The sequence below is a fragment of the Cervus canadensis genome, chromosome 25 (genome assembly GCF_019320065.1).
Source record: "Cervus canadensis isolate Bull #8, Minnesota chromosome 25, ASM1932006v1, whole genome shotgun sequence".
NCBI classification, from domain to species: domain Eukaryota; kingdom Metazoa; phylum Chordata; class Mammalia; order Artiodactyla; family Cervidae; genus Cervus; species Cervus canadensis.
In genome coordinates, this window is record NC_057410.1 from 8,029,238 (window position 1) to 8,057,058 (window position 27,821).

The 27,821-nt window shown below is 39.4% G+C and overlaps 2 protein-coding genes across 3 annotated transcripts in view; one reads left to right on the plus strand and one right to left on the minus strand.

The window, feature by feature from the left end:
- The window catches only part of XPOT (exportin for tRNA), a 153,444-nt gene that overhangs the window by 26,445 nt on the left and 99,178 nt on the right, over positions 1–27,821 (plus strand). For both annotated transcript variants that reach the window (XM_043447489.1, XM_043447488.1), the window contains exon 2: positions 24,778–24,854. The gene's annotated coding sequence lies outside the window, so the exon portion shown is untranslated. The remainder of the gene's footprint in view (positions 1–24,777; positions 24,855–27,821) is intronic.
- Positions 1,809–27,821, minus strand: part of C25H12orf56 (chromosome 25 C12orf56 homolog) — a 76,698-nt gene continuing 50,685 nt past the window's right edge. Inside the window, exons 6-13 of the mRNA XM_043447490.1 lie at positions 24,635–24,779; positions 19,714–19,820; positions 19,013–19,102; positions 12,029–12,152; positions 9,951–10,025; positions 9,363–9,437; positions 6,318–6,496; positions 1,809–3,237 (exon numbers count right to left, since the gene is read on the minus strand). Coding sequence (XP_043303425.1) covers positions 3,111–3,237; positions 6,318–6,496; positions 9,363–9,437; positions 9,951–10,025; positions 12,029–12,152; positions 19,013–19,102; positions 19,714–19,820; positions 24,635–24,779 — 922 coding nt within the window. The 3' untranslated portion in view covers positions 1,809–3,110. The remainder of the gene's footprint in view (positions 3,238–6,317; positions 6,497–9,362; positions 9,438–9,950; positions 10,026–12,028; positions 12,153–19,012; positions 19,103–19,713; positions 19,821–24,634; positions 24,780–27,821) is intronic.

Here is a 27,821-nt window from a genome sequence, read left to right on the forward strand (position 1 = left end):
CGGCTTGTCTCTGTATTCCGGCCATAGAACTATTTGTTTACATATGAATGAATGAATATTCACAAAAACCCTTCAGGTAGACTTTCTATTAACTTATGCTTGATAAAATGGAAGTTCTGAAAGAAGTTAAATAACCTGCCGAAAGTCTGCTAACAAGTAGATGGGCAAGAGTCAAAACAAGATCGTGCTGACAAAGCATCTGGACTCTTGGTCACAAGGTTATACCACCCCTATTTCCAGCCAGAATCATTCTGCCTTCCTCTCAATGTAAAAATCTTCAGATCCAAAAGACAGATATACAGGAGTGCTTGGTCTGATGGGATGAAGAATTGCTGACTGTCTTCCTCCTACAGAGAGCCAAGTTCAAGTGGAACTTACAAGTCAGGATTGCATTTTAGAAGTAAATACAGTGAACAAAGAGAAATCAGAGTGAGTGAGTTAATACTATTAAAGGTTGCTCAGAAATTCCCATTAAATGCATTTTTTCAAGAAATTTCTAGCTTCTCTTCTACATTTATCACTGAAACCCCTCTACTATACAAATACATTAAATAGAAAACAAGTGATTCTAACCTGAGAGAAAATATAATGCCACCGGCTGAAACATGTCACCAGTCGACAAGCTGTGACCACTTTTAGCGAATGCCTTATAGCATGTTTAATACCATATTTAATATCATACTCGGGCATTTGTATACCCTGAAAAGTGGTACTACAAGCGCGAGTCAGTATGGAAATAAGTAAAATACATCATCAATCACAGAGACTTTAGGCTTTTCCCTCTTAACATAGTTTCTAGATTTCAGTAAAATGAAGAAACTCTTCATATATGTATTCTCACCCTGTCTGTGAATCAATTAGGAAAACTATAAGGACAGAATAGCAAAGTCTGCTTGATCAGTTAGTAATTAGCTGTTTAAATCAAAGGTTAAAAAAAGTTTACACGACTGAAAAGCTTTCTGTCCACCCTTGGGAAGAATATTTCCCATGCAGCTCTTGCATTGTGAATGTCAATGAGAGCCTACAGTCCTTGGTGATGAGCAGTAGAAATAGTCACCTAATGAAATCATACTCCTGCTAACATAAAATTGAATTTTCAGTTTAATAATGAAATGAATCTGTTCTTCAATGCTGTATAGATTAGGGGCTGAGTATAATAGCTAGTCCCAAAATTGGTCCTGGAAATAAGGGCGGTACTTATTAATCTCTAAGTTCTCAGCCAGCTTTGATAGTAGTTTAATAAGTACCAAAACCTAAAACTTCCCGGGTGGCTCACTGGTAAAGAATCTGCCTGCCATTGCAGGAAATGCAGGAGACATGGGTTCGATCCCTAGGTGGGGAAGATCTCCTAATGGGGAAAATGGAAACCCACTCCAGTATTTCTTGCCTGGATAATCCCATGGACAGAGGAGCCTGGCAGGCTACAGTCCCTGGGGTCACAAAAAGTCAGACATGACTCAGCAACTGAGCATGCATGCACTGAATCCTTACTGCTTCCACATACCACGCTGTGTGCTTAAGCAATACCTTTTCATTTAAATCTAACAACCCTCTGGGATGGGTTATACTTTTGTTTTGACTAAGGCTTAGAGATGTTAAGTAACTTCCCAAGGTCCGAAACTAATGGGAGAGAAGAGGCAACACGGACAAGAAGGCAGGTGGGAAAGAGACCCCCGAGCCCCCTTCAGAGCCTCGCCTCTCCTAGCCCAGAGCCAGGGCACCGCCTGGAAGCCGAGGCAGAGCTGAGGCGGTCCTCTTGTCATTCTGCAGGCTGCATACTCATCAGTAGTCAGCCTACTGTCCCGTCATTTTTCCAGTTTCAAGTGTTGCTTGCCTTTATCTTAAGAATCTTTTCAAATTCTCCTGTTTAACCATCTCTTGGGAATAACCCCTCATCTGACAGCCCGGGACACTCATAAACACCATTTTGCTTGCTAGATTAGAAAGCAGAAGACTTGTAATCTTGGGTGCATGACAGTGCAGAAGGCTCAGACACTTTCTGGGGCGATGCTGATGACAGCCAGGAGGAAAATGCTTAGTCCAAAGAAAACAGTATGGTTGAAATCAATGTACAACCAGGCACTGAGCCAGGGTAGCAGAGGAATGCACTGCCTATGACAGAATGCTAAGAAGTGTCTCATCACCAGCAGAGAATGTCAGAGCTGGAAGAGAACTTGGAGAACAAGTTCTAACCTAGCCTTCCACATAGCAGAGGAGGCCCTGAAAGGAGATCTGGCTTTCTCCAGGTCAAAGAGCCGGTTAGTGGCTTAGCCAGAACCAGAAATCAGATGTCCCGAGTTTAATTCTCTCTCCACTGCGCAGCACAGGCAAGTCTGGCTTGGGGGCTCTTTCTTTGGTGCTGGATTCTTCTCTGATTCTCCCTTATGTCAGTTGAAGGAAGGACCCAGTTCCTGAGTTCTTAGAAGCCCAAATCCAATAGCTCAGCAGGGATGCCAAAGTGAAGGTTTTAGTTTACTGCTGTAAGATATATAGTAAGACATTTTAAAAATAATTGGAAGAGCCATAACTGCTTATAGACAGTTTCTCTTTCATAGAAATTCTACAAGACTGCTCTCAGTAGCCCCGGGTTCATTTAGGAGTGGCAGAATGCATTTAGCTTTGTTGAAGCAAGTCCAAGCTTCTTTCCCCATGATAAATGACGAACTGACCTTTCTTACAGCTATGCCTATGTTCTTCTGCTCCTTCTTCCATGAATACTTATATTGCTAGAATTTTTACAGGTGGTGTCATCCTTTTGCCCAGTATTTATATGCCCCACAATTTATTTTTGGATATGTCAGTGGCTTCATGCCAGTCACCATTATTACACCAAAACTCATCAGGGTGCACTTTCTACATTTGCTCTTCATAGGTTTCTGTTTCTTTTATGTCTTTAGGAACTTTTTCTTTTAGAAAAATGTTAGTCTTCAGCAACACTTTATGTCATTGTATTGAACAGTTTCTTTTTTGTAGCAGATTAAAAACTTTAAAGATTTCTCTTAGAGAGGTATTGATGGAACCTTCAAATAAGATCTTTTTTGTAGAATACAGGAATAGCTGTATTTCTAATAAATATTAAGTTGACTTCCAATTAACATTTTATACGCTTATTAACATTTCACAGATTGTTTCTGTTCAACCAATTTCAGAACTTCATGAAAAAGTTGAGTGATAGGTTGGGTAATAGGGTAACATAATGGGAGCCTTTTTTCCAATGCTGGCATGTGAATAAAGTACCTGCAGATCATAACAAGAAACAAAATAGCTTTAAAAACAAGACTTTTCACACCAGTCACATCATTAAATACATACTTACTGGCATAAGGCTGTTGAGTGTGGGAGTTGAACCCACAAGACTGCCAACATTTAGCCCTCCAATCTCCTCCATGTGTGACCTAGAAGACCTCTGATGTGTGAGCCTTGCAGCTCACTGAAGCACTTCACTTCAGCAAAGAAAGTGAATTGCATTAATATGTATCAGTTATCAAAGCATCAAATAAGGAAGCGAGGACTGTCCTCAGCACAGTGGGAGCTGAGGCTCCTGCCTCTCGTTTTCACAGGCCACACACAGTGGGGAGTGGAAATGAGTCAAGCTGGATTGAGTGAAGCTTGGCCCCCCACCAGGACCAAGTCGAGGGAAAAGGAGGGTTTGTCCCCATGGCCTCAGTGAAAGTACAGTTGACCCTTGAGCAACATGGGTTTGAACTGCATGGATCCACTTGGGCTTGGATTTTTTTCAGTAAGTATACATAAATATAGGTGTAGAACACTGTACACAAGACTTGTATTGAAGTGGATAGCCTATCCTTACATAGGCATAAGGTCATGTTTAATATAAAATTGATAATGTGTTAGTTTTCATATTACTGTTTCTAACTTTGCTTTCAAAGAATTACATACCATACAGTATGCTTCTCTTTCTTGTAATTGGAGAAACTGTATCTATCAGCCTATCACCACAGGTGTTTTTTTTTTAAGTAACAATGTTTCCAATACTATATTATGAATGTGACTGTAATACTGTGTGCCATAAACATTTTATTATGATTCATTCATTATTGTATAAGCCAGGTTGCCATGAAGCAATCATATTGCCGCTGCTTTGTTACCAATGCTTGAACCGTTATGCCTGTACATAAATATAAATTTCTCTTTCACATTATCTTTTCATTTCTTTTGCCTAGTGACTGTAATATGTGTAACATCTACAGTGCTTTGTATCATATAAGACAATATTAATGTAGATACTTACAGATAGACAGTTCATCTTTTAAAGACAACATGAACTTCCTATATCAATAAATATGATTTTCTTAATAATATTTTCTCTAGCTGACTTAATTGTAAGAATGCAGTATATGATACATATAACATACAAAATATGTATTAATAAACTTTATGTTATCAGAATGGCTTCTGGTCAAAACTAGGCTATTTGTTAACTTTGGGTGGAGTCAAAAGTTATATATGGATTTTCAATCATGTGGGGTGTGGCACCCCTAGCTACAACACTGTTCAAGGGTCAGCTACTATAGGAAAAAATCAGGGAAGAGACAAAAGTAAGAAAATCTTTAGCTAGACTCTTGGACGGCTTCAAGCATTGCTTCTCAGCCCTGGACACACATTAGCATCACCTAGAGAGTTTAGTGCCCAGGCGCCACCCCAGACAAACTGAACAGTTACAGCATTTCTATAGGTGAGACCTGGGTATCACATGTAAGAAGGATAACACTAGGGACAAAGAGAGGAGACAGTGGCACACTAAACAGTGCGTTATCTGCCTAAGGGGGTAGCTGCTTCTGAGCCCTGGCCAACTATTGTCATGTAGGCATGTGACACTATTGTTGCCATTGTTCTGATTTTTAAATGTGCATAACTATTTTTAAGACATTGATTTACGTGACCCATGCTACAACACGGATGAACCTTGGAAACATCATGCTAAGTGAAAGAAACCAGACACAAAGGCCATATGTTGTGTGATTCTGTTTGTATGAAATGTCCAGAACAGGCAAATCCATAGAGACAGAAAGTAGATTAGTGGTTGCCGGGTGCTGGGGTGTGACAGCTTTATGGGTAACTTTTGGGAGTGATGAAAATGTTCTGCAATTAGATAGGGGTGGTGGTTGCGCAACACTATGAAATATATTAAAAGCCACCGAGGGAATTCCCTGGTGGTCTAGTGGTTAAGACTCTGTGCTTCCAATGCAAGCGGCCCGAGGGCGATCCCACATGCCACGTGGTGCAACCAAAACGAAAAAATAATAATAATAATAAAATCTTGGCAGTTCCCTGGTAGTCTGGTGATTAGGAATCAATACTTTCACTGCTGTAGGCCTGGGTCAAAAAATAAAGTCTTTAAAAGTAAAAAAGCTACTGAATTGCACCCTTTAAAATGTTTAAAATGGTGAATTTGATGCTATATGAATTTTACTTCAAAAACAGTGAGGAAGAAATTAGGTCACGTGCACCAACTCATAGCGGGACAACCAAAGCCCTAACCAGAGTGGAACCTATGCTATAAAACCACATGGAGGAAAAGCAGGATTGACACTGGCCTGGTAAAAGTTTTTAAAGCAAACCTTTAGGCCACAACACATGCCTTCCCATCCTTGTACGTCTGTCTCCGTCCAAAGTAATAACAAAGCTACGCCTGCTGCACCCTTTTCATCTTAAGTTAGACACAACCTGGGTTTTGTTTTGTTCTTTCCTTTAAAGGTGCTAATGCAAAGCTAGACCGCTAAGAGCATTTGGCTTTGCCGGCCTATAAATAGAAGTAGGAACCCCTGAGGTGCAGAACAAGCTGGCTGATGAAACAATGCTCTCTGCTGTTTCTTTCTTACTGTTTTGTTATTGAATGTAAGAGAAGGGTAAACGAAACAACAGAAAAGAAAACTCTAATAGCTGCATTCATCATTCCTGCTTTATCAATTGTTTTTCTTTCCCAATGGCTGGGTTAATTCACAGCCAATTATATTGTCTCCTCCAGTAGGGTTTCTTACTTTCAGTTACTGACATGTTAAAATCATTACCAGTTCTGCGAAATAGATGCTGGTTGCGATAAAGACAGTGAGAAACAGTTCTTCCCAGAGAGCTTTGATGATTCACTGGTCTCTTCTGGCCTAGGATTGTACTTCAAGTAGCAATAGTTCTTAGACACCCCCCCACCCCCAAATCCTACTATTTTATCAAAGTAAAATATATTCAAAACAAACATTAGAATTTCCTATTGTCACTTAATCTTCTAAATATTGGGCTGTGTTGTAGTTTTGGACGAAAATAAAAAATGAGTGGATTAGAGTCAGACTTTTTCTTACCTGAATTCTTCTCTGTAGTTGTTCCTAATATACTCAGCTAAAGTCTTGCTGTATTGCAGGCAGCTCTTGAGGATGTAAAACTGCTGGTACAACAAGACCGCTCTGCCGGGACTTAGCAGCTGAAATGAAGCTGAAAGGCCCTTCACCACTTGTTTCACAATACTGGCCACAAAAGTAATCTAGACAAGGGAAACACAGTTACACACACGCTGCATGCCCCCTGCAAGGGCACCTGTTTAGCTGGAATCTCAACTAGAAATCTAGGCTGAAGTCCTCGCCACCCTGACACCGATGCCCTTGCGTTGCCCTATTTCTTACTGAATTAGTACTAAGAGATCACCAGACAATAGACTGACTGGGTTTGCCAGCTGCCTCCCTAAAAAATTGGATCAGAACCAGACCTGCCTGTCAAAGGAGTTTGACTCCAAAGCAGAAGAGAACATTGGAAGCCTAAATTTAGGAGTTTGACTCCAAAGCAGAAGGAGAAATTGGAAGCCTAAATTTAAGCTACTGTAAAAAACAGAAAGGAATACTACTGCCCTTTCAGGCTCTAACCAGAAGGTCATTCTGGATGCTCATTAAATTAGCGCTGACAAAATTTGCCTTTTCTATTCATTGGCTACTGACCCTTCCTAAGTAAGGCAGGTGATCTGAAGTTTCCCCAACCCAGATCCATTTACACATATTGACTAAACATTGTGTCAGGCAAATGCAGATTGAGATCAGAGAGTCTGGAGCGGGGAAACAAAGCAATGCCCATTTGGGAATTAAATTTTTAATTTCTTTAGCATCTTGCTGTAATCAAGAAAGAGAATCAGCCAGAGCTGACTGGCGTGCAGGTATATTCAATGATTCCACAAGTTTCCCTGCTTGCAAATTTCTCTCAAATGGTCTGTTTCTACCCACACTCTTTAGAAATAGGTTACTGAAGTGTTCAACACTGTCAGTGGGCCTTTTGCCATCTTTCATCCTGACATGCTTTATGGTCACGGGCTGGCCACATGCTCAGTTCCTTTGGTGAACCAACCCTAGAGGTTGATAAGAAAACTTTCCTGTCACTTGGAGTTCTTAGGAGCCCAAATTTCACACAGTAGTTTAGATGATGAGGCCTGCAGACACCCCACATAAAAAGTAAGGGTCTTGCATTGTGCACATATGAGCTACCGTTGCTGGGAGTGACTGTAACTTTACAACACTCTTTGAAGTCGGCCTGAGACTGGTTAGAGTCCATGTCTGCTAAAGGACCCAGGTTCCTGGCTCAATCTCTGTATGAGGCAGTTGGCTGTAACTGACAAGGGTACCCTCTGACTGCAGTCCGGTTTTTATAGATATATGTCACAGAGGTCTGGCAACTGGATTCCCTAAGACAGACTCAACATCAAAATAGCTCAAAGCAGGAAACCGCTGATGGTTAAAAGAAGCATGTTCACGTATAGAAAGAGAACATAATTCCACATGTCAATCCTCCATTAGCAACAAAAATTTAGTTGGCATTACTACCTTTTGAAAAGATTTCCAATTAAATCTATGTTGACTACACAGGCAAATACATGAATGAATAAAGGGGAAAGTAAGTTTGGGGAGATGAGAAGAGATTAATGGATAAAGCCTTTCTTAGAGTTAATTCAGCAGATATTTTATTTAACAGCTATATGTGCCTGGCACAAAACACAGAGCTCCTACCCTTATGGCCCCTGGAGTTTGGGAAGAAAGACACTGTATCAGTCATGATAGACTAGGTTATGTGATAGTAATAAATCTCACAAAATATCAATGCTTTGTTTAACACAAGGAAGGTTTATTATTTGCTAATGCTGTGTGTTCCTTAAGGATCAGTAGGGGTTTCTGCTCATTGTAGTCACTGGTCCACATTCCAGGGCCATATGGAATGTTACTAGTCACCCTACCAGAAGAAACAGAGGCAGGAAAGCATGCACTGGCTCCTAAACCTTTGGACAAGAAGTGACCTAGGTTACTTCTGCTCACATTCCACTGGCCAAAGCAGAACAGAGACCCACCTAATTCCGAGTGGGTAGGGAAGTGCACTGCTACTCCGTGCCTGAAAGGAGAGAAGCCCAGAATATATATGGACACTAACGGCTACCACAAGACAGAACCAAATAATAACACCGACAGTGTAGACTGCAGCAAGTCCTATGTAGAAAAGGAAAAAGTTTCCATGCTCTGACAATGTGTGCCCATGATGGAAGACTCTGATATAATCGGAATGAGAGATTCATCACCTCCACCCCACATAAGGAAGGGGCACTGAGGCCTGAAGGACGAGTAGGAGATAAGTAGGTGTAAAAAGAAGAAAAAAGCACTTCAGGCAGACAGACAGAGGGAATGGTAAAGACCACGTGATGGAGCTGGGAGTGCCAGGGTGGGCAGTGGGTATGAGACCCACGTAGCTGGCAGAGCGAGGGGCCAGATGAGGCTGTAGGGTCAGAACACGCACAGCCTTGGAGGCCACAGTAGGAAGATTTTAGTCTTCATTTGTTATGTCTTCATTTATTATGAGCACGTGATTTAAAGCAAGGGATGACATAATCAGATTTTTTATTTTGAATAGATTCCTTTGACTGTCGTCTGGTGGGAAGATAGGACAGACCACGTACATGCAGTTAGAGTGTCAAGGAGAGAGATGGTGATAACACAGACCAGGATGGCGGCTGCCAGGACAGAGCGGCCACAGTACTAAACGCGTTCTACTCACACTCGCCAACTCACACTCACTGTTTAAGATGAACGTGCATGTTTTTCACTTAATTATACAGCCAGTGTTTTAAAATTCTGTTTCCTACATATATCTTTGGGCTTTTCATTAAATAGAAATCACATTTAAGATGTTATTTCAATATCTTAAACATTCAGTCCCCAAATAGAAAAACATTTTATTTTGACTAATAAAATTATCAAATGTACATTTTCGTCTGTTTTATAAACTTGACCCCTTATAGAGAAATAGTCATTAATTAAGCACGAGAGCATCTGTTTCAGCAGCCTTGAGTGATAGTTTTGTTTCTGCTTCTGGGAGGTACTCACTATGGGAGGACAACTTTGTAGAAAGGATATTATCCAGCTAATAGCAAACTGTGCTGACTCCAATCCAAGATTTCCCTAAAAAAATGCAAGGAAATAAGCAAGTTATATTCATGAAGTTCAAACATAGCTAAAAAGATACTCATTTTCAAATACATTTTATCCTGATTAATCAAATCCTTAAGATCAGTATTTAGGAACATAAGCTAGATGAATGACGTAGGAGTCCTATCATTTAAATCACCCAATTTTGGAGATTATCTCTAATACAAGCATTTTAATTACAGAATATACATATCATATAACAGGGTTTCCCAGGTGGCTCAGTGGTAAAGAATTAGCCTGCCAATACAGGAGACGCGAGTTTGATCCCTGAGTTATGAAGATCCCCTGGAGAACAAAATGGCAGCCCGCTCCAGTATTCGTGCTTGGGAAATCCCGTGGACAGAGGAGCCTTGAAGGCTATCATGCATGGGGTCACAAAAGAGTCAGACATGATTTAGTGACTCCACAACAACAGTATATATCATATAATGATCATGACATGTAAGATAATGGCACAATACAATATGTATAATAAAACCACTGTACCTGCTGAAAGACAAGAAGTATCTCATACAAAAGTGCTGTAGCTGTGTCTGTATATTCCAGGATAAGCTTCTGTAACTAGAATTTTAAATAGTAATCAATGCGGTATCATTGGCTGAGCCAGAAACTAATCATTTCTTCTGGCTCTCCTTAGGTATTTATAGAAAGAATTTATGATCAATGGAAAGTATTAGTGTGGTTAATTTTCTTGTTCTGTTTGATTCAATCATTCTCAAAAAAGTGGCTCTCATATAATGACTGCACATATAATAATGGCTAAGAAAGTGGGTCAGGAAAAGAAGATACGGCCTACAGAATACTGACATGCAGAAAAAGGCCCACTCATGTGCAGTGTCCTTCAGATCAACCGTCCTGCTTCCTTTCAAGAATGCAGAAATAGACTCCCCAGGACTGAAGTAGGAGCTTCTCCAGGGAATTAAGTCTTATGCCCAGCTTGAAGGATAACTCCTTCTGTGGTATGGGTAAATGTAGAGGTAGAGACATTTTGTTGTTGTTGTTGTTCTCAAGAAATTCAAACAGTTGGTGAAGCTGTCTCCTAGCCCACAGGCCACTTGGTGCATGAGGACTGTGTCTGCAGGCATGCTGCAGGCCCCACATTTTCCCTAACAGTACTCTTTGCAAGGAAGAGTTCTAGTTTGAAACCACCTGCTCTATTAGACCTTGGAACCAGAATTTATATAATCTGCTCATGGCTTCACTCATAGCCCAGGTACAAAAGACCAGCAGGTCCAAAAACAGGAAATTCAGACCTGTCTATACTGCTTACTTGATGTTTTCACATGGAAATATCAAAGGCAAATCAAATAAACTAATCTAAAACCAAGCTCATTATTTCCTCTTTAAACCTAGTATATCTAACATTAACTCTTTATATTTTTATGAACTCAGTTTCCTTAAAATTTCTGGAATCTTTCCTCTTCACAATTACCATCTTCCTTTTTCCATTTATTTATTGAACAAACATGCATCAGACACAGTAGTCATTGGAGTCCCATACTGTACTAATAGTCACAGAGACGTGGTTACTGCCCTGGTGGAATATACAATCTAGTGGGGAACAGATATCAATCTAATAATCACATAAATAAATGCACAGCTACAAACTGAGACAAGGGCTGTGGAAGAAAGGCACCGGAAGTTAGGAGCGCTCTAAAAAGAAAGCCTCGTGTTGTTTGGGGGTCAAGGAAGGCTTGCTTCTTGGCCCCCGTCATCCCTCAGCTGGACGACAGCACTAGCTTCTTACCACCTCTGTCAGTCTTGTTTCCATCCTCCTCTTTTATCTCTAATCCACTCATCCCACTGTTGAAATGGGTACTGCAGATGCTCCATATACCGTCTGTAATAATATTTGATGTTATATTTGACCAATTAATGCCTGTCTCTTCAACCTATGAGGGCAGAAGTTGTGTCTATTTTGCTTTTTATGTGCAACCTGCTGCCTAGCACACTGTTTAGCTCATAACAGACACTCAATAAATGTTTATTAAATAAATGAGTGAATTTAAGAACTTTCTAAAACATAACTCTGATTGTGTGTTCAAGAACTATCAAATCATGTCCACCCTTTAAAGAAATTCTGTGTTGGCCGCCTCAAAATAAACTAATAATAACCTGATTTATTCTCTCAGAGTAAGTACATTATAGGCACTTTGATACCTCTAATGTTTTAGTAAAATTTTAAAAAAACAAGTAATGCTAAGTTTGCACTACTTAGATAGGTAGGGAAATGATAAACTAAGACAAGAACGTTAACCCTGATATATCTCTAAGACAGTGTTTTTTTACCCATTAGACCCCTGCTGTGGAATTATATACATAAATATTTTACAGAGACAGATATAAACAGATTTATCTAATATATACAGAATACTATTTTCTCAGTATGCATATTTTAAAACATAGAAAATGGATATAATATTGACGAATAGCTATCTAAGTTTTGAGGTTAGTAACAAAATATTAACTTTGATTTAATTATGTTTCTATATTCTAAGACTCATGGTCCATATAGAAGAACTCCTATATATTGTAGTTCATCTATTCCAAAATTTTCATCTCACCTCAGCATCAAAAGACATCTCAACTAAAGTTGAGTCAGCCACCAACTGGATGTCAAACACAGGACATGATTTTGGAATCTGAGGCTCGCTAATTAAGATTACCAAAAGGTTAAATAGTGTTCCCCTGAAAAAAAATAAAGGCAATTAGTGACTTAAGTTCAAAAAGAAAAACAGTGACACCAAGTTTGCAGGCACTGAGTGTAATTATATTGGAATGTATGAAGCACTGTGGACTGTTTAATTGAGGTATAATTGATTTATAATATATTATAATATAATATTTATAGTATTAGTTTCAGGTATACAATATACCTGATTGTATATTGTGATTCAAAAATTTTATAGATTATACTCCATTTTTACTTATTAGACAATAGTGGCTATATTCCCTGTCTTGTACAATATATCCTTGTAGCCTATTTATTTTATACCTAGCAGTTTGTACCTCTTAGTTCCATTCCTCTGTTTTGCCCCCCGCCTTCCCTCTGCCCACTGGTTAGAGCACTTAAGTTTGTTCTTTATATCTGCGAGTCTGCTTCTTTTTTGTTAGATTCACTAGTCTTATTTTTTAGATTCTACATATAAGTGATATTGTAGAGTTTTTTGACTCTAGAAACCGTTTGTAACAAACCATTTCAGAGGTTTATTGTTCTACTAAAGAGCACTAGCTATTAGTGAATAAAAGTAGTATTAAACTTCAGGTCTTTCAAATGCAGTGTACAGTCCCCTAACATATACTAATAACCCACTTAAATGTTACTGCATACTTGAGTAATATATCATACTATTTGAAAATAAAAAGGCTCACACACACAAAAATCACAATTCAAAATATGCTTCCTGAGAAGCTGGGTCAATAATCCGATTTTCATATGTATATTACAACCCCTGTAAGGTAAAAAACAATTTGAAGGCAGACCATTAGAAAAATCCGTTCCCTAATTGAAGACAATATCAGAGAAGCTTTGACAGAGAGGAGCAATAAAAGAATGTACATATAGGAGTATATAAAAATTCTCTATATTCTTAAGCATTCCTTTCATAATGGAATAAAGAAGAATATAAACAATCTTCAGTCAGTTCAGTTCAGTCGTTCAGTCGTGTCCGACTGTTTGCGACCCCATGAATTGTAGCATGCCAGGCCTCCCTGTCCATCACCAACTCCCGGAGTTGACTCAAACTCATGCCCATCGAGTCGGTGATGCCATCCAGCCATCTCATCCTCTGTCGTCCCCTTCTCCTCCTGCCCCCAATCCCTCCCAGCATCAGGGTCTTTTCCAATGAGTCAACTCTTCGCATGAGGTGGCCAAAGTACTGCAGTTTCAGCTTCAGCATCAGTCCTTCCAATGAACACCCAGGACTGATCTCCTTTAGGATGGACTGGTTGGATCTCCTTGCAGTCCAAGGGACTCTCAAGAGTCTTCTCCAACACCACACTTCAGAAGCATCAATTTTTTGGCGCTCAGCTTTCTTTACTGTCCAACTCTCACATCCATACATGACCACTGGAAAAACCATAGCCTTGACTAGACGGAACTTTGTTGGCAAAGTAATGTCTCTGCTTTTTAATATGCTGTCTAGGTTGGTCATAACTTTCCTTCCAAGGAGTAAGCGTCTTTTAATTTCATGGCTGCAATCACCATCTGCAGTGATTTTGGAGCCCAACAAAATAAAGTCTGACACTGTTTCCACTGTCTCCCCATCTATTTCCCATGAGGTGATGGGACCAGATGCCATGATCTTAGTTTTCTGAATGTTGAGCTTTAAGCCAACTTTTTCACTCTTCTCTTTCACTTTCATCAAGAGGCTTTTTAGTTCCTCTTCACTCTCTGCCATAAGGGTGGTGTCATCTGCATATCTGAGGTTATTGATATTTCTCCCAGCAATCTTGAATCCAGCTTGTGCTTCCTCCAGCCCAGCGTTTCTCATGATGTATTCTGCATATAAGTTAAATAAGCAGGGTAACAATATTCAGCCTTGACGTACTCCTTTTCCTATTTGGAACCAGTCTTTTGTTCCAAGTCCAGTTCTAACTGTTGCTTCCTGACCTGCATACAGGTTTCTCAAGAGAAAGGTCAGATGGTCTGGTATTCCCATCTCTTTCAGAATTTTCCACAGTTTATTGTGATCCACACAGTCAAAGGCTTTGGCATAGTCAATAAAGCAGAAATAGATGTTTTTTTGGAACTCTCTTGCTTTTTCGATGATCCAGTGGATGCTGGCAATTTGATCTCTGGTTCCTCTGCCTTTTCTAAAACCAGCTGGAACATCTGGAAGTTCTCAGTTCACGTATTGCTGAAGCCTGGCTTGGAGAATTTTGAGCATTACTTTACTAGCGTGAGAGATGAGTGCAATTGTGCAGTGGTTTGAGCATTCTTTGGCATTGCCTTTCTTTGGGATTGGAATGAAAACTGACCCTTTCCAGTCCTGTGGCCACTGCTGAGTTTTCCAAATTTGCTGACATATTGAGTGTAGCACTTTCACAGCATCATCTTTCAGGATTTGAAATAGCTCAACTGGAATTCCATCACCTCCACTAGTTTTGTTCGTAGTGATGCTTTCTAAGGCCCACTTGACTTCACATTCCAGGATGTCTGGCTCTAGGTCAGTGATCACACCATTGTGATTATCTGGGTTGTGAAGATCTTTTTTGTACAGTTCTTCTGTGTATTCTTGCCACCTCTTCTTAATATCTTCTGCTTCTGTTAGGTCCATACCATTGCTGTCCTTTTTTTTTTTTTTTTTTCATTTCTGTCCTTTATAGAACCCATCTTTGCCTGAAATGTTCCCTTGATATCTCTAATTTTCTTGAAGAGATCTCTACTCTTTCCCATTCTGTTGTTTTCCTCTATTTCTTTGCATTGATCGCTGAGGAAGGCTTTCTTATCTCTCCTGGCTATTCTTTGGAACTCTGCATTCAAAGGGGAGTATCTTTCCTTTTCTCCTTTGCTTTTCGCTTCTCTTCTTTTCACAGCTATTTGTAAGGCCTCCTCAGACAACCATTTTGCCTTTTTGCATTTCTTTTCCATGGGGATGGTCTTGATGCCTGTCTCCTGTACAATGTCACAAACCTCCGTCCATAGTTCATCAGGCTCTCTGTCTATCAGATCTAGTCCCTTAAATCTATTTCTCACTTAGTAGTATTTGAGGCTTCCTAATCTTTTTACAATCATTTAAATCATTACCATGATAAGTTTACCAAAATTCTAATAAAAATGCAATTCCCCTCCTTTCACCAACTCAAAAAACAAATCTAGTTCTCATATCTGCAAAAGAAGTTAGCACATTGTCAGTTACCACATTGCTCAAAAAAAGCAGGATATGTCCTCCAGGATATTTGCTAATGTTTTATTCAAGCTGTTTTAAAACAGCCAGTCTATTTTCAGAAGACACTTCCAAAATCAACAAAATACTCATTTAGAAGCTTTCCTGATATTAAGTTTGAATTGACATTCCATTCACTGTAATATTTAATTATAGTCCTTTATTTTCAGCAACAGCTTCTTTTCAAACTATCATATATCCTAGGCTAAGGGGAGGAACTCTCAAATTCTGAGTCACTTACTGTGGTAAGTTGAATACATGAATTCAACCATAAGAATATTGAAAAAAAGGAAGGATTATGGCATATTTCAAGAATACAATGAAGTGGGTTGAACTAATAAAATCTCTACTTATGAAAAAAATACAGAGGAAAATGCTGAAATGAATGTTTTTTATTTGCTCAAATGGATTTAATTTTAAATATATCCCTTCTGCAATCTATCCCTTCTGCCAACTCAATTTAAAATCCATTAAGTCAATAATGGATAAAAGAAATTTTATTCTGAAATGGTATTTCATCCTGACTTATTATAATAGACACCTTAGGGTTGACATCACACCCTTAAAAATGGTACCAACATTTTGATACTTTTATTATTTAGATTGTTATTATTTCCAATGTAAGATTTTTTTTTTTTCCTCCCCACCCCTTAATGTAAGATTTTTTTAAATGTATTACAGTATCTTAAAGTACAGACTTTGAAGGGCACACTCATGGTCTCGTAAGTCATTCTGTGTTCTTTGGTAAGCAGAATTTTAATGTGGCTTCCAAGATTTTCATCCTGTAGTATATACACTCTATATGATCCCTTCCCTAAAGTATGGTCAGGACCTGGGAACATATTAGGCTTTCATTCTCGTCATTAAGTTGTGTTAGATGAGAAAGGTGAAGAAATTTTGCAAATGTAATTAAGATCCCCAGTGAGTTGGCTTTTGAGTTAATCAAAGAGAGATTATCCTGAGTAGGCCTAAGCTAATGAGGCGAGTCCTTTAAAAGAGAGTTTAGGCCTTTTCTGAGCGCAGAGAGATTCTCCTGCCAAGAAGCAAGCTGTCAGGAGTTTTATAGCTGTAAGGACATTAATTCTGTTAACAACTACCCAGATGAGTTTGGAAGAGGCCCCCAGCCTGAGGCTGCGGCCCCAGCCAACCACCTTGAGTATAGCCTTGTGAGACCCTGAGCTGAGGCGCCAGCTAAGCTGTGTCCACAGAAACTGTCAGGTAATAAGTGTTTGTTGTTTGAAGCCACTAAATTTGTGGTATTGGGTTGGTCAAAAAGTTCATTCGGGTCTTCCTGTAAGATCTATGGAAAAAGCCAAATGAACTTTTTGACCAACCCAATAATTTGTTACATGGCAATAGAAGATTATTAGTTGTATTAGACATTTACTGTGCTAGCTAATAGTACAGATAACATGATCTGACCACTATGAATATAAAAATGGACTGAAAAGTTAGTATTACAACCAGACTGTACTACAGCAATATAATATACGTACCAAAGGACGTGAGAAGAATTTCTCATATCAGGAAAGAAGCTTGATAACAATAGGGCTGATGTGGCAGAACCAAGTTAAGAGAGAGCAATTAAAATGCAACACTTTACAACAGAGATTGGTAAGAATGATTTTCTCCAATTGGGATAAAGAAAAGTAGAGACCAAAAGGTGGACAAAAAGGGTAACGTGATTTAGCAATAATTTCAGTGTGGGAGAAGACATGAATATCAGACATAACTTTGAATCTCTCTCTTGGATATTGGGAAAATGGCAGTATCGTCAACTACATAAAGAAGTATGCAGAAAAAAAAAAAAGTATGCAGAGAAAATAGCAGTATATTTTCCTTGTATGCTGTAGAGTAGGGGTCAACAAACTATGGCCTGCAGGCCCAATAGCCCAGAGCCTGTTTTTATAAATAAAACTTTATTGGAATACTGCTGTGCCCTTTCCTTTGGAATATTGTCTATGGCTGCTTTTGCGACAATGGCAGAGTTAAGTAGTTTCAACAGAGACTATATAGCCTTTTGCAGAAACATTTGACCACCCTGCTGTGAAGCATAGTATGCCTATAGTCCTTGACACATAGCAAGTTGCTTAAGATATGCTAATGACCATTATCAGTAAAATTTATTTGCAAAAGTCTCTAATAAATAGCCTGGACAAAATAATACTAAAATTTCTTATCTTCCTTCTGGTTCAAATGTTTCAGAGTCCATGGCGCTCCTCCTTCTTCCACCTTATGATGCAAGAAATGTAGATAAACATTTGATTGAAAGGGTGGGAGGAAATTAAGATTCTAGCCAGACCATTGTCCAAGGATATAATTCATAGCCTATAAATCTCATAAAAAGGTCAAACAACTAATATGCAAACACACACTTTCTGTGGCCAAGAATGCTGTTGTCCCACACTATACATTCTCCCATTCTTCCTTTGAATAACAGCTGTCCCATTGCCATCTAGAGTTTAGCTAGGCACACAGAAGTCCAACCATAGACACATTTTGCAGCCTTTTTTGCAGCTAGAAATGCTGTATGCCTAAAATTCTCACCAGTAAAAGGAAAGCAAAACTATTATGCAGTCCATGGGGTCTCAAAGAGTGGGACATGGCTTAGTGACCGAACAACAACAATAAAAGTCTTCTATGCCTTGCTTTAAAAAGAAATTTGGAAAGCTGCTATTATATAGCACAGGAAGCTCAGATGGGTGCTCTGCAATGACCTAGAGGAGTAGGATTTGCCGCAGTGGGGCGGGGGGAAGGGGAAGCAGGTGAGAGGGAGGTTCGAGAGAGGGGATGTATATATACTTATAGCTGGTTCTTGTTGTTGTACAGCAGAAACTAAACCAAATTATAAAGCAATTATACTCCAATTAGAAAAAATAAGTAAATAAAAATATATTCCTAAGTAAAATGAAGAAGAAGAAATTTCCCTGCCCTTCCTGATTCCCACAGGGTGTGATGAAGGCAGGAAGTTCAGCCCACTAACCATGAGGACAAAGATAGCATACGATAGAAGACAGTAGAGCAACAAAAGGGAGGAAACCTAGGTCTCTGGCTGATCTTAGAGCAAAAAGCATGGCTCTTTACTCTGGACTAATATGTAAGAAAGATGTAAATTTCTCTCTTCTTCGGGACACATATTTTGGAGTAAGTTTATTACATCTCTTACCCTCCAATATTCACTCCAAGATTGCGTGCATGCTAAGTCGCTTTGGTCGTGTCCAACTCTTTGCGACCCTATGAACTGTAGCCCGCCAGGCTCCTCTGTCCATGGGGTTCTGCAGGCAAGAATACTGGAGTGGGTTGCTATGCCCTCTTCCAGGGGATCTTCCCAACCCAGGGATCAAACCTGTGTCTCCTGCAGCTCCTGCACTGCAGGCAGATTCTTTACCACTAAGCCACCGGGAAAGCCCCTTGGTCTTCTTCAGATGATGACAAAAGATAAACTTAGGATAACAAAATCTTTGTGCCCTCAATAATCAGAGAGAACTCAGTATGCACCAATTAATCTGTTCATCACAGAAGGAAGTGAGAGACAAAAGAGTTTAATATATTTACAAAGGGATCAAGCAGAGAAGTCAGAGAATTATGAGTTCTGGAAGACACTCGAAAGAGTAGTTAGTGGGTTGCAGCTACAAGATCTCAATTTTTGAAAGGCCTTACTTCTTAGCTGCTAATATGTTCAGGCGCAATGACTCAGTTTCCGTTTCTCTGAACATCCGTCCCAGAGTCTGTATAATTTCAATGCACACCCTGTAAAACAAAGAGGAAAAATGTCACAGAAATGGCATGACTTCATTATGAGTTCAGAATTTCACAAAATCAGTAATCCTTAATAGAGTTACATTCAGATCCCCATTTAAAAAAACATATAGGAAGGAAATTCTGTATATCAAATTGCCAACACTGGTTGCAAGCCTAGTCTGTCGAATATTTAATATTTGTCAAATGAATAAATTAATAAGTGCATGTCAGGATTACAAGTCATTAACATATTGATTTTTGTACTTATTTTTTGCAAAGTTTTAATGATAATCACACTATTTTAAAACAAAATTTAATCATTTTAACTGTTTCAAGTAGGTAGTTTTTCAAAATTTCAAATGTAAAAATGGGGATAAGTGAAAGGTGTCTTTCCTTCATACACTGATTTTTTTTTCCCTTTGGGAACAGCCAGTATTACTACTTTCTTGTGTAGTTTTTGACCACACAATTAGAACAAAATAAATGCTCTTTTAAAAAATCTATGTGAAGCAAAATTTGCAGCACTATTTATCATCAAAACAGTACATATTTTGCCCAGTGCCTTCCATTTATTTAACATCCTAGGGAAAAAATATCTTGATTATCCAGTTAGTACTTACACCAGCTCATCAGCCCTTTGGCTTCTATTGTGAAGTGCATTCTTATCCCTAGACTCTGGCAAGTATTCATGAAGTTTGTTCACTAGGAAATAGAAAAGGTCACTGGTCTGTGAAAGCAAGCAGGAAAGAAATGGTAATTAAGTTCAGTTCAGTCCAGTTGCTCAGTCGTGTCCGACTCTTTGCGACCCCGTGGGCTGCGGCATGCCAGGCCTCCCTGAGTTACCTATTGGCAAAACTGTCGATTCTTCCATAATAAAAATAAGAAATGATTTGTTCTTTGATTAGGGAGAAAGTGATTTACAATCTTCTCTCATTAACGCTAGCATAACCCAAATTGAAAACATACTTTTACTTACAACCAGGAGACCACTGTCCTCCTGAACAGAGCCAGAGCTAAAACTGAGCAGGTGATGCTGGGAGATGACTTCACCTTTAATATTGAAGATCATCCAGAAGTAGGTGTATAATTTAGGCAAGTCATTAAGTCACCTTGGAATAACAGTGTTAAATGGGGGCCACTATATATCTGGCCTTTCCAAAGTAATATGGCTTTTGTGAGAACATGATGAAATAATGTCTAGAAAAGCACTCACTGTGAAATGTTTACTAATTCAAAAACAAATGAATGGCAGTGGGACAGCCTGTGAAGATGGTGCAGAATGATTTTAACACTTCGGTTAAAACAGTGGAAATGTAGATTGCCATTTCTGCCAAAATAAACACTGACTTAAGAGTGGGGGAACCAATTTTTTGTGTGTTCCTATCCAGTCTCATGAGATAATTGAGCACGACAATAAGCACTGGCCCATGAAATCAGGCAAGTTGGTACTAATGAGAAATAGGATGTAATCGCTTCTGTTTTCTATCCCTCTGTTGTTCCTTTTCTCCCCAGAACTTTTTCATTTACTTGTGGCAACCTAGACTTCTTGTTTAGACAGGTACATGTGTGCTCTTATTTAGTTAATGTGGCATGAGAAGAGGCTGGGATGGCAAGTGGAGAATGGGAAGGAGAAGAGGGGCAAATGGACACCTTGGGAGAAGTGCTGGGATTTACCCAATGCCCTGATAAATTAGCAGAGGACGGTAGCTTTACACGCTGACTGTGGAGCCAGGCTGCACGCATGCTCAGTCGTGTCCGACTCTTTGCGACCCCGTGGGCTGTAGCCCCCAGGCTCCTCTGTCCATGGGATTCTCCAGGCAAGAATACTGGTATGGGTTGCCATTTCCTCCTCTAGGAGATTGTCCCAACCCAGGGATCAAGCCCATGTCTTCTGCATTGGCAAGTGGATTCTTTACCACTTGAGCCACCTAGGACGCCCAGTTCTGGCAATGGGTAGCTGCGGATGTTTGGCAAATTACTTATATATTCTATAACCCTTCATCTCTAAAATGGGATTCACAGAATCACCTCGTGAAGTCGATGCTAGGATTAAATAAGGCATTATTTATAAAGCCTGAACAGTACTCAACATATTGTACGTGCTTAATAAATATCAGTGATTATTGTAATCGCCCACCTCTCAGTGGGTCAGGAATTTTCACATTTAAAATATCTTCCACCTACTAGCAACAACATGAAAGAATATCAAAATTATGTCAAAAGAAGCCAAACACAAACTCCAGTACAATTCCATGTAACTGGAATTCTAGGAACAGCAAAATTAATCTATGATAGAAAATACAATAGTTGCCTGAGGACATGGGTCAGAGGAAACTTGAGTGCCAGAGGGCACAATTTAGCCCTAAGAGGTGATAGAAATGTTCTAAATCTTGGTTGGGTGGTGTTTATACAGTTATATACATTTGCTGAAACTCTTTAAACTGTATGTTAAAATTCTTTAAACTCTTAAAATAAATGTGCATTAAAATATATGTGCATTTTATTATATGTAAACTGGACCCCAGTATTTCTCCGAAGAAGATATACAAATTGCCAGTAAGCATGGGAAAAAATGCTCAACGTCACTAACTATTAGGGAAATGTAAATCAAAACTACTAGATACACCCTAACACCCATCAGAATGACTGCTTCAAAAAATCAGTAAATAACAAGTCTTGGCAAGGAGTGGAAAAACTGGAGACTTTATGCGCTGTTGGTGAGAATGTAAAACGGTACAGCTGCTGTGCAAAACAGTACGGGAGTGCCTAAAAAAATTAACAATAGAATTACTATATGATTTAGCAATTCTGCTTCTAACTGGGCTCCAAAAAGAATCGACAGCAGGGTCTTAAAGAGATACTTACACATCCATGTTCATAACAACATTATTGACAATACTTAAAACATGGAAGCAATCCAAGTGCTAATCAGTGGATGAATGGATAAATAAAATGTGACATTACATATCTGGAATATTATTCGACCTTAAAAGGAAGGAAATTCTGACATATCCTTTAACTTCAGTGAATCTGGAAGACATCATGCCAAGTGAAATAAGCCAGTCACAAAATGATAAATGCTGTATGATTCCACTTACATGGATGATCAGACTCATAGAAGCGCAAAGAAAAAGCATGGTTGCCAGGGGTTGTGGGAGGGGAAATGAGGCGTTTTGTTTATTGAGTATAGTTTCAGTTCTGTAAGATGAAAAGAGGTCTGGAGATAGATGGTGGTGATGGTTACACAACATGGATACATAACATTGAACTGCACGCTTAAAGATGGTTAAGATGGTAAATTTTATATGTTTAAAAACTGAAGGAAAAAAAACCATGAATAAAAAATGAAGGGTTGGGAAAGAACATATCTAGACAACTCTTTTGGGACTTCTTTGGCAGTGCAGTATAGTATAAATACCTTTTCTTTATAAATATCACTCAAGCTCCCAATGCAGGGGACACGGGTTTAATCCCTGGTTGGGAATCTAAGATCCTGCATGCCACGTGGTTTGGCCAAAAAAAAAAAGAGAGAACTCTTTCATTCATTCACTGAACATATTACTATTTAATCCAGCCATGTGGCAAGTACTATGCGAAGTAATGCAAATGACATCTTAAGCAAAACAGACTAACTGGACATGATGTCTGTACTCCTAAAGCTTTCAGTTTAGTCAGCCTATGAAAAAGTGTTTTCAAATTTTAAAAGTTTTATTGTAATAGAAGAATAAAAACTACCTAACAGAGGAAAATTATACCCCAGTAAAGTTGATTTTTAAAAGGGAAAATGATGCACAGCTGATCCTTCAACAACAAGGGGTGGAGGTTTGGGGGGAGTTAAAAGTGCTCATCCTCTTCACCATCAAAAATCTGAGTATAACTTACGGTCAACCCTGCATATCTGTGGTTCCATACCCATGGATTCAACCAAATGTGATCATGTAGTACTGTAGTATTTACTATTGAAAAAATTAACATATAAGTGGGCCAAACAGTTCAAACTAATGTTCAAGGGTCAACTATATATATTACTATAATTATATAATATTATGTTGTTTATTATATTATAATAGTTATATTATTAATTATAAGAATATGGCTATTATTCATTATACTAATTTTATTATAATTTACAAATATATATATAATCTCCCATCCTCTTACCCAAGAACCAAAAATGAGAGCTGCCTCTAAGCTAATAATGTGGTATATTCCTGACAGGGTCTGTCTAGCACAAGCATTTTAAATGACACAGCACTACATCATCCCTACCTGCCTCAATGCTGGGAACACGTGACAGACTATTCTCTCTAGCTACTATGTCCTCTGGTTAGGGTGACCAACCATCCCAATTTGCTTGCAATTGGTCTAGCTTTTGCACTACAAGCCCCAAGTGCCATGAACTTGCTCAGTCCCAGACACACTGGAGCAGTTTGTTACCCTACTCTGGGTACACCAGGATGGTTGGTCATGAGACATGCGAAGCACTCAGAATCTGAGAAATAGCCAAGACTGTCTCGTATGGTGGGGGAAGCTGTGCCGTTCCCAACTGTGCAGTAAAAAGGCAACTAGGTATGAGGCCAGGAGCCGGAATCGGCCTCACCAGCACAGCACCAGTGCTCACCTGGGCTTCTCAATGCCTTCCCCTAAAACTCAGTGACACCAAGTCAGCCTTCCAGAGTAAGTCTGTAACTTGCCGAGTTGGAGAGCTAGATTGCTTTGACTTCTCAGAAGTCACCTTTTTAAAAATTTTATTTATTTATGTCTGTGCCGGGTCTTCGTTGCTGTTCCGTCTTTTCTCTAGTTGTGGCAAGCAAGGGCCACTCTGTAGTTGTGATGCTCAGGCTTCTCGTTGCTTCTCTTGCTGTGTAGCGCGGGCTCTAGGGTGTGTGGGCTCAGTGGTGATGGCCTGCAGGCCTAGTTGCTCTGCAGCCTGTGGAATCTTCCTGGATCAGGGATCAAATCCATGTCTCCTGCATTGGCAGGTGGATTTTCTACCACTGAACCGTCAGAGAAGCCCAGGAGTCATCTTTAACAAGGTGAATGTACTTAATGTCACTGAACTGTACAGTTAAATATGGTTAAGATAGTTTTGTATTATGTGACTTTTACCACAATAAAAAATTTTTAAAATATATCAACCCTACAGTTAAAAGTGTATTTAATTCTATTTTTGTTGTTGGGGGACATGCACATAAAATATCTTGATATCTGCTTTATCTCTGTCTTATACTTCTTGCATGCCAGAAGCTTCCCCCCACCTTCTCTCTTTTTTTCACTCTGTCAACCCAGCCCATGTGAGCTACCATCTTTTTGCTACTGCTCTCCTCTCTTGCATCTTTCTGGCTCCAGCACACACACATATACATTGATTACATCACGACATTTCAAGCATCAAGACGATTGCATTAAATTTAATCAACATTTTTTTTAAAAACAGCATCAGAATACAAGATATTTATTTCTATTGTACTTTATGCTTGAATATGCTGCATTTGATAAACAGGTAAAATGAGTTTTAAAGATTAAAAATAAAACACCTACTTTCCAGAAAAGTCTTTTCAGAATGAAGTTTTTCTGGGCTGCTACTTTAAGTTCCGTGATTAGACAAAGTATCCTCCTCAATGTGTTGTCTTTAAGAAAAAGTTCAGATTTAAGCTGACCAAAGTGCTTAATTTTCTCCTCAGATCTACAAAAAGAAAATTTGCCATGGGAGAAAAATGATAAGAAACAGCAGTTGAGGAATATCAACAATTATTGACAGGTATGTAAAACTTTGTTACTAATGGAATTTTTTCTTTAGTTCTCTGAGGCATTTTATTTGCATGTATGTATTACATTCCTAAAAAAAGAATTCAAGGATTTTTCCCTCCTGTGTGTTTTCATCTTGCTTATTCGTGGTCTGTGATGCCAGCTGAGGTTGTCGGTACAGTGAAACCAAACTGATGTGACAGGAGCAGGTTATTCTGCCATTTTTCCACATCTTTGAGTTGCACATCAAATCTGAAGCTGATCACTCCACACTTATTTAGCCTGTCTGTGAGGTTCCCAACAATCTTCCCAGCCCTGTGATCATTGATTATTTAAAATTCGCCAATGTTACCATGCTTCATCATGGAAGATGGTGTTGGAGCACAGTCTAATAAGAATTTGGCATTTTCCTCTCTTTGGGGCGTTGCTGATACTCTTGAAAGCATTAGCCAGGACATTCACGGTGCCACCATCATGGCGGCATGGGAAGATGGTGGAAAGAGGACTAATGGAATATTAATGTAGTTTTGTACTTCTAACTTAATTACTTATCAGCAATGAAAACTGCTCCTTGTAGCCCTCCAGGCTCCTCTGTCCATGGGATTTTCCAGGTGAGAATACTGGAGGTCACCATTTCATCCCGCAGGAGATCTTGACCCAGGGAATGAACTCACATCTCCTGCAGTGCAGGCAGATTCTTTAGTGCTGAACCACTGGGGAAGCCCCTAAACTGAACTGTTTATTACTCTTCAAACACATTTCTTACCATGCCCCTTTACTCAAGCTGTACATATCCCGAATCTTCTGTCCCTTTTTCATAGTCTAGCTCAGAGTTCGTTTGTATACCATTTACCATAATCTCTGAATCATATGTAATATTATTTGCATACTATTTTTCCTTTAAATCAACTCATTTTTCTTACAGAAATTTCTTTACGAAGAAAACTTTTTATTACTACTTCACAAGGGAAAAGCCAGTACTGTTTGCTATAATTAGCAGGTAACTGTAAAAACAGCTTGAAAGCAACAAAATTCTAAGTAGATGTTCCCTATTTAGAGCCTGAAGTATGCTCTCCCTTTGACAAAAGGGCAGATGAGTGTTAGAGAGATTCTCCCTGATGAGGTCAGACAAGCTGGAAAAGAGAATCACTTTTTTACCGTGGAATTCAAAGTCACTTCATGCCATGTCAGAACACTACATGAAGTCACCCCACATCATTGCCCCACGTGCATTCCACACTTTGGGAAAAGCTGGCTTCACTGAAATGAGTTAACACCGTCTCCTTAGGGCTTTCCCTAATTCTACCAACCACGGGGACCCTCTCCCATAGCCCTTTTTCCATACTTCACTCCATTGCAGTTCTTTGTCTACTTATCTGGGCCCCTCAGCTGATTTGCAGCAACTTGAAAAACCATTAACAGGTTGGATATTGTTTCCATCTCCCACTGTGCTCAGCAGTAACAACTGCACGTACCTGAGCACCGACTCTGTGGCAGCTTTGGCCTGGGGGCTCCTCATGGACTAGCTCACTCCGTGTGACTAAGTGAGCTGAGCTGGGAAGTACTATCGCACTTACAGGACATGATGTTAGGTAGCCTGTCCAAGCTCACACAACCAGTGATTCAGAAGAGCAGAGTGCAAAGTAACAGTAAGAGAGCTGTTTCATGTTCTGTGTAGATCAATGGAAATGTCTTAGAACTTCTGACTTAAGGTAAAAATATTTTTACCACTTACTCTAGAAATTTGATATCAGCCCTTTATTCCAATAATACTACACAGAATCTTGGTTTTTGCCCACTACCTCCCACTTTATTTAAAAAAAAAAACAAATCTAAGATGCTCTCTTCTATCCAACCAATGAACCTCTCTTATTAACATAAAAATTAAGACTTTCTGAAAAGTAGTTTCTTTTCTAGTGAAGACACCAGAGTAGAAATGAACACGAAGAGATCAATCTAGCCATCAAAAAGGCCACAAATAGCAAATGTTGGCAAGGATGTGGGGGAGAAAGGAATCCTTGTACACTGTTAGGGCTTCCCTGATAGCTCAGCTGGTAAAGAATCCACCTGCAGTGCAGGAGACCCCAGTTCAATCCCTGGGTCGGGAAGATCCCCTGGAGAAGGGATAGGCTACCCACTCTAGTATTCTTGGATTTCCCGTGTGGCTCAGCTGGTAAAGAATCTGCTGCAATGAGGGAGAACTGGGTTCAATTCCTGGGTTGGGAAGATCCCCTGGAGAACAGATAAGGCTACCCACTCCAGTTTTCTGGCCTGGAGAATTCCCTGGACTGTATAGTCCATGGGGTCACAAAGAGTTGGACACGACTGAGCAACTTTCACTTTCACTTTTTTCACTTGTACACTGTTGGCAGGAATGTAAATTAGTGCAGCCACTATGGAAAACAGGATAGAGGTTACTCAAAAAACTAAAAATAGAACTACCATATGACCCAAGTACCCACTCCTGGATACTTATCTGAAAAAAAATGAAAACACTAATGTGAAGATACATGTACCCCCAGTGATCATAGGACCATTATTTACAATGGCTAATGGATGTAAGTAACCTCAGCAGTTGAATGGATAAAGAAGATATGGTGCCTACGTGTGTGTGTGTGTGTGTGTGTGTGTATGTATACTGTACATATATATATAGTTTTAGTTGCTAAGTCATGTCCAACCCTTGTGACTCTATGGACTATAGCCTGCCAGGTTCCTCTGTCCCATAGAATTTCCCAGGCAAGAATACTGGAGTGGGTTTCAATTTCCTTCTCCAGGGCATGTTCCCAACCCAGGGATCAAACCTGTATCTCCTGCATTGGCAGGTGGATTCTTTATCACTGAGTCACCAGGGAAGCCATATATGTGTTTATGTGTACACACACACACACACACACACACACACACACACACACACACAGGAATACTACTCAGCCATAAAAAAGAATGAAATCCTGCCATTTGCAGAACATGGATAGAC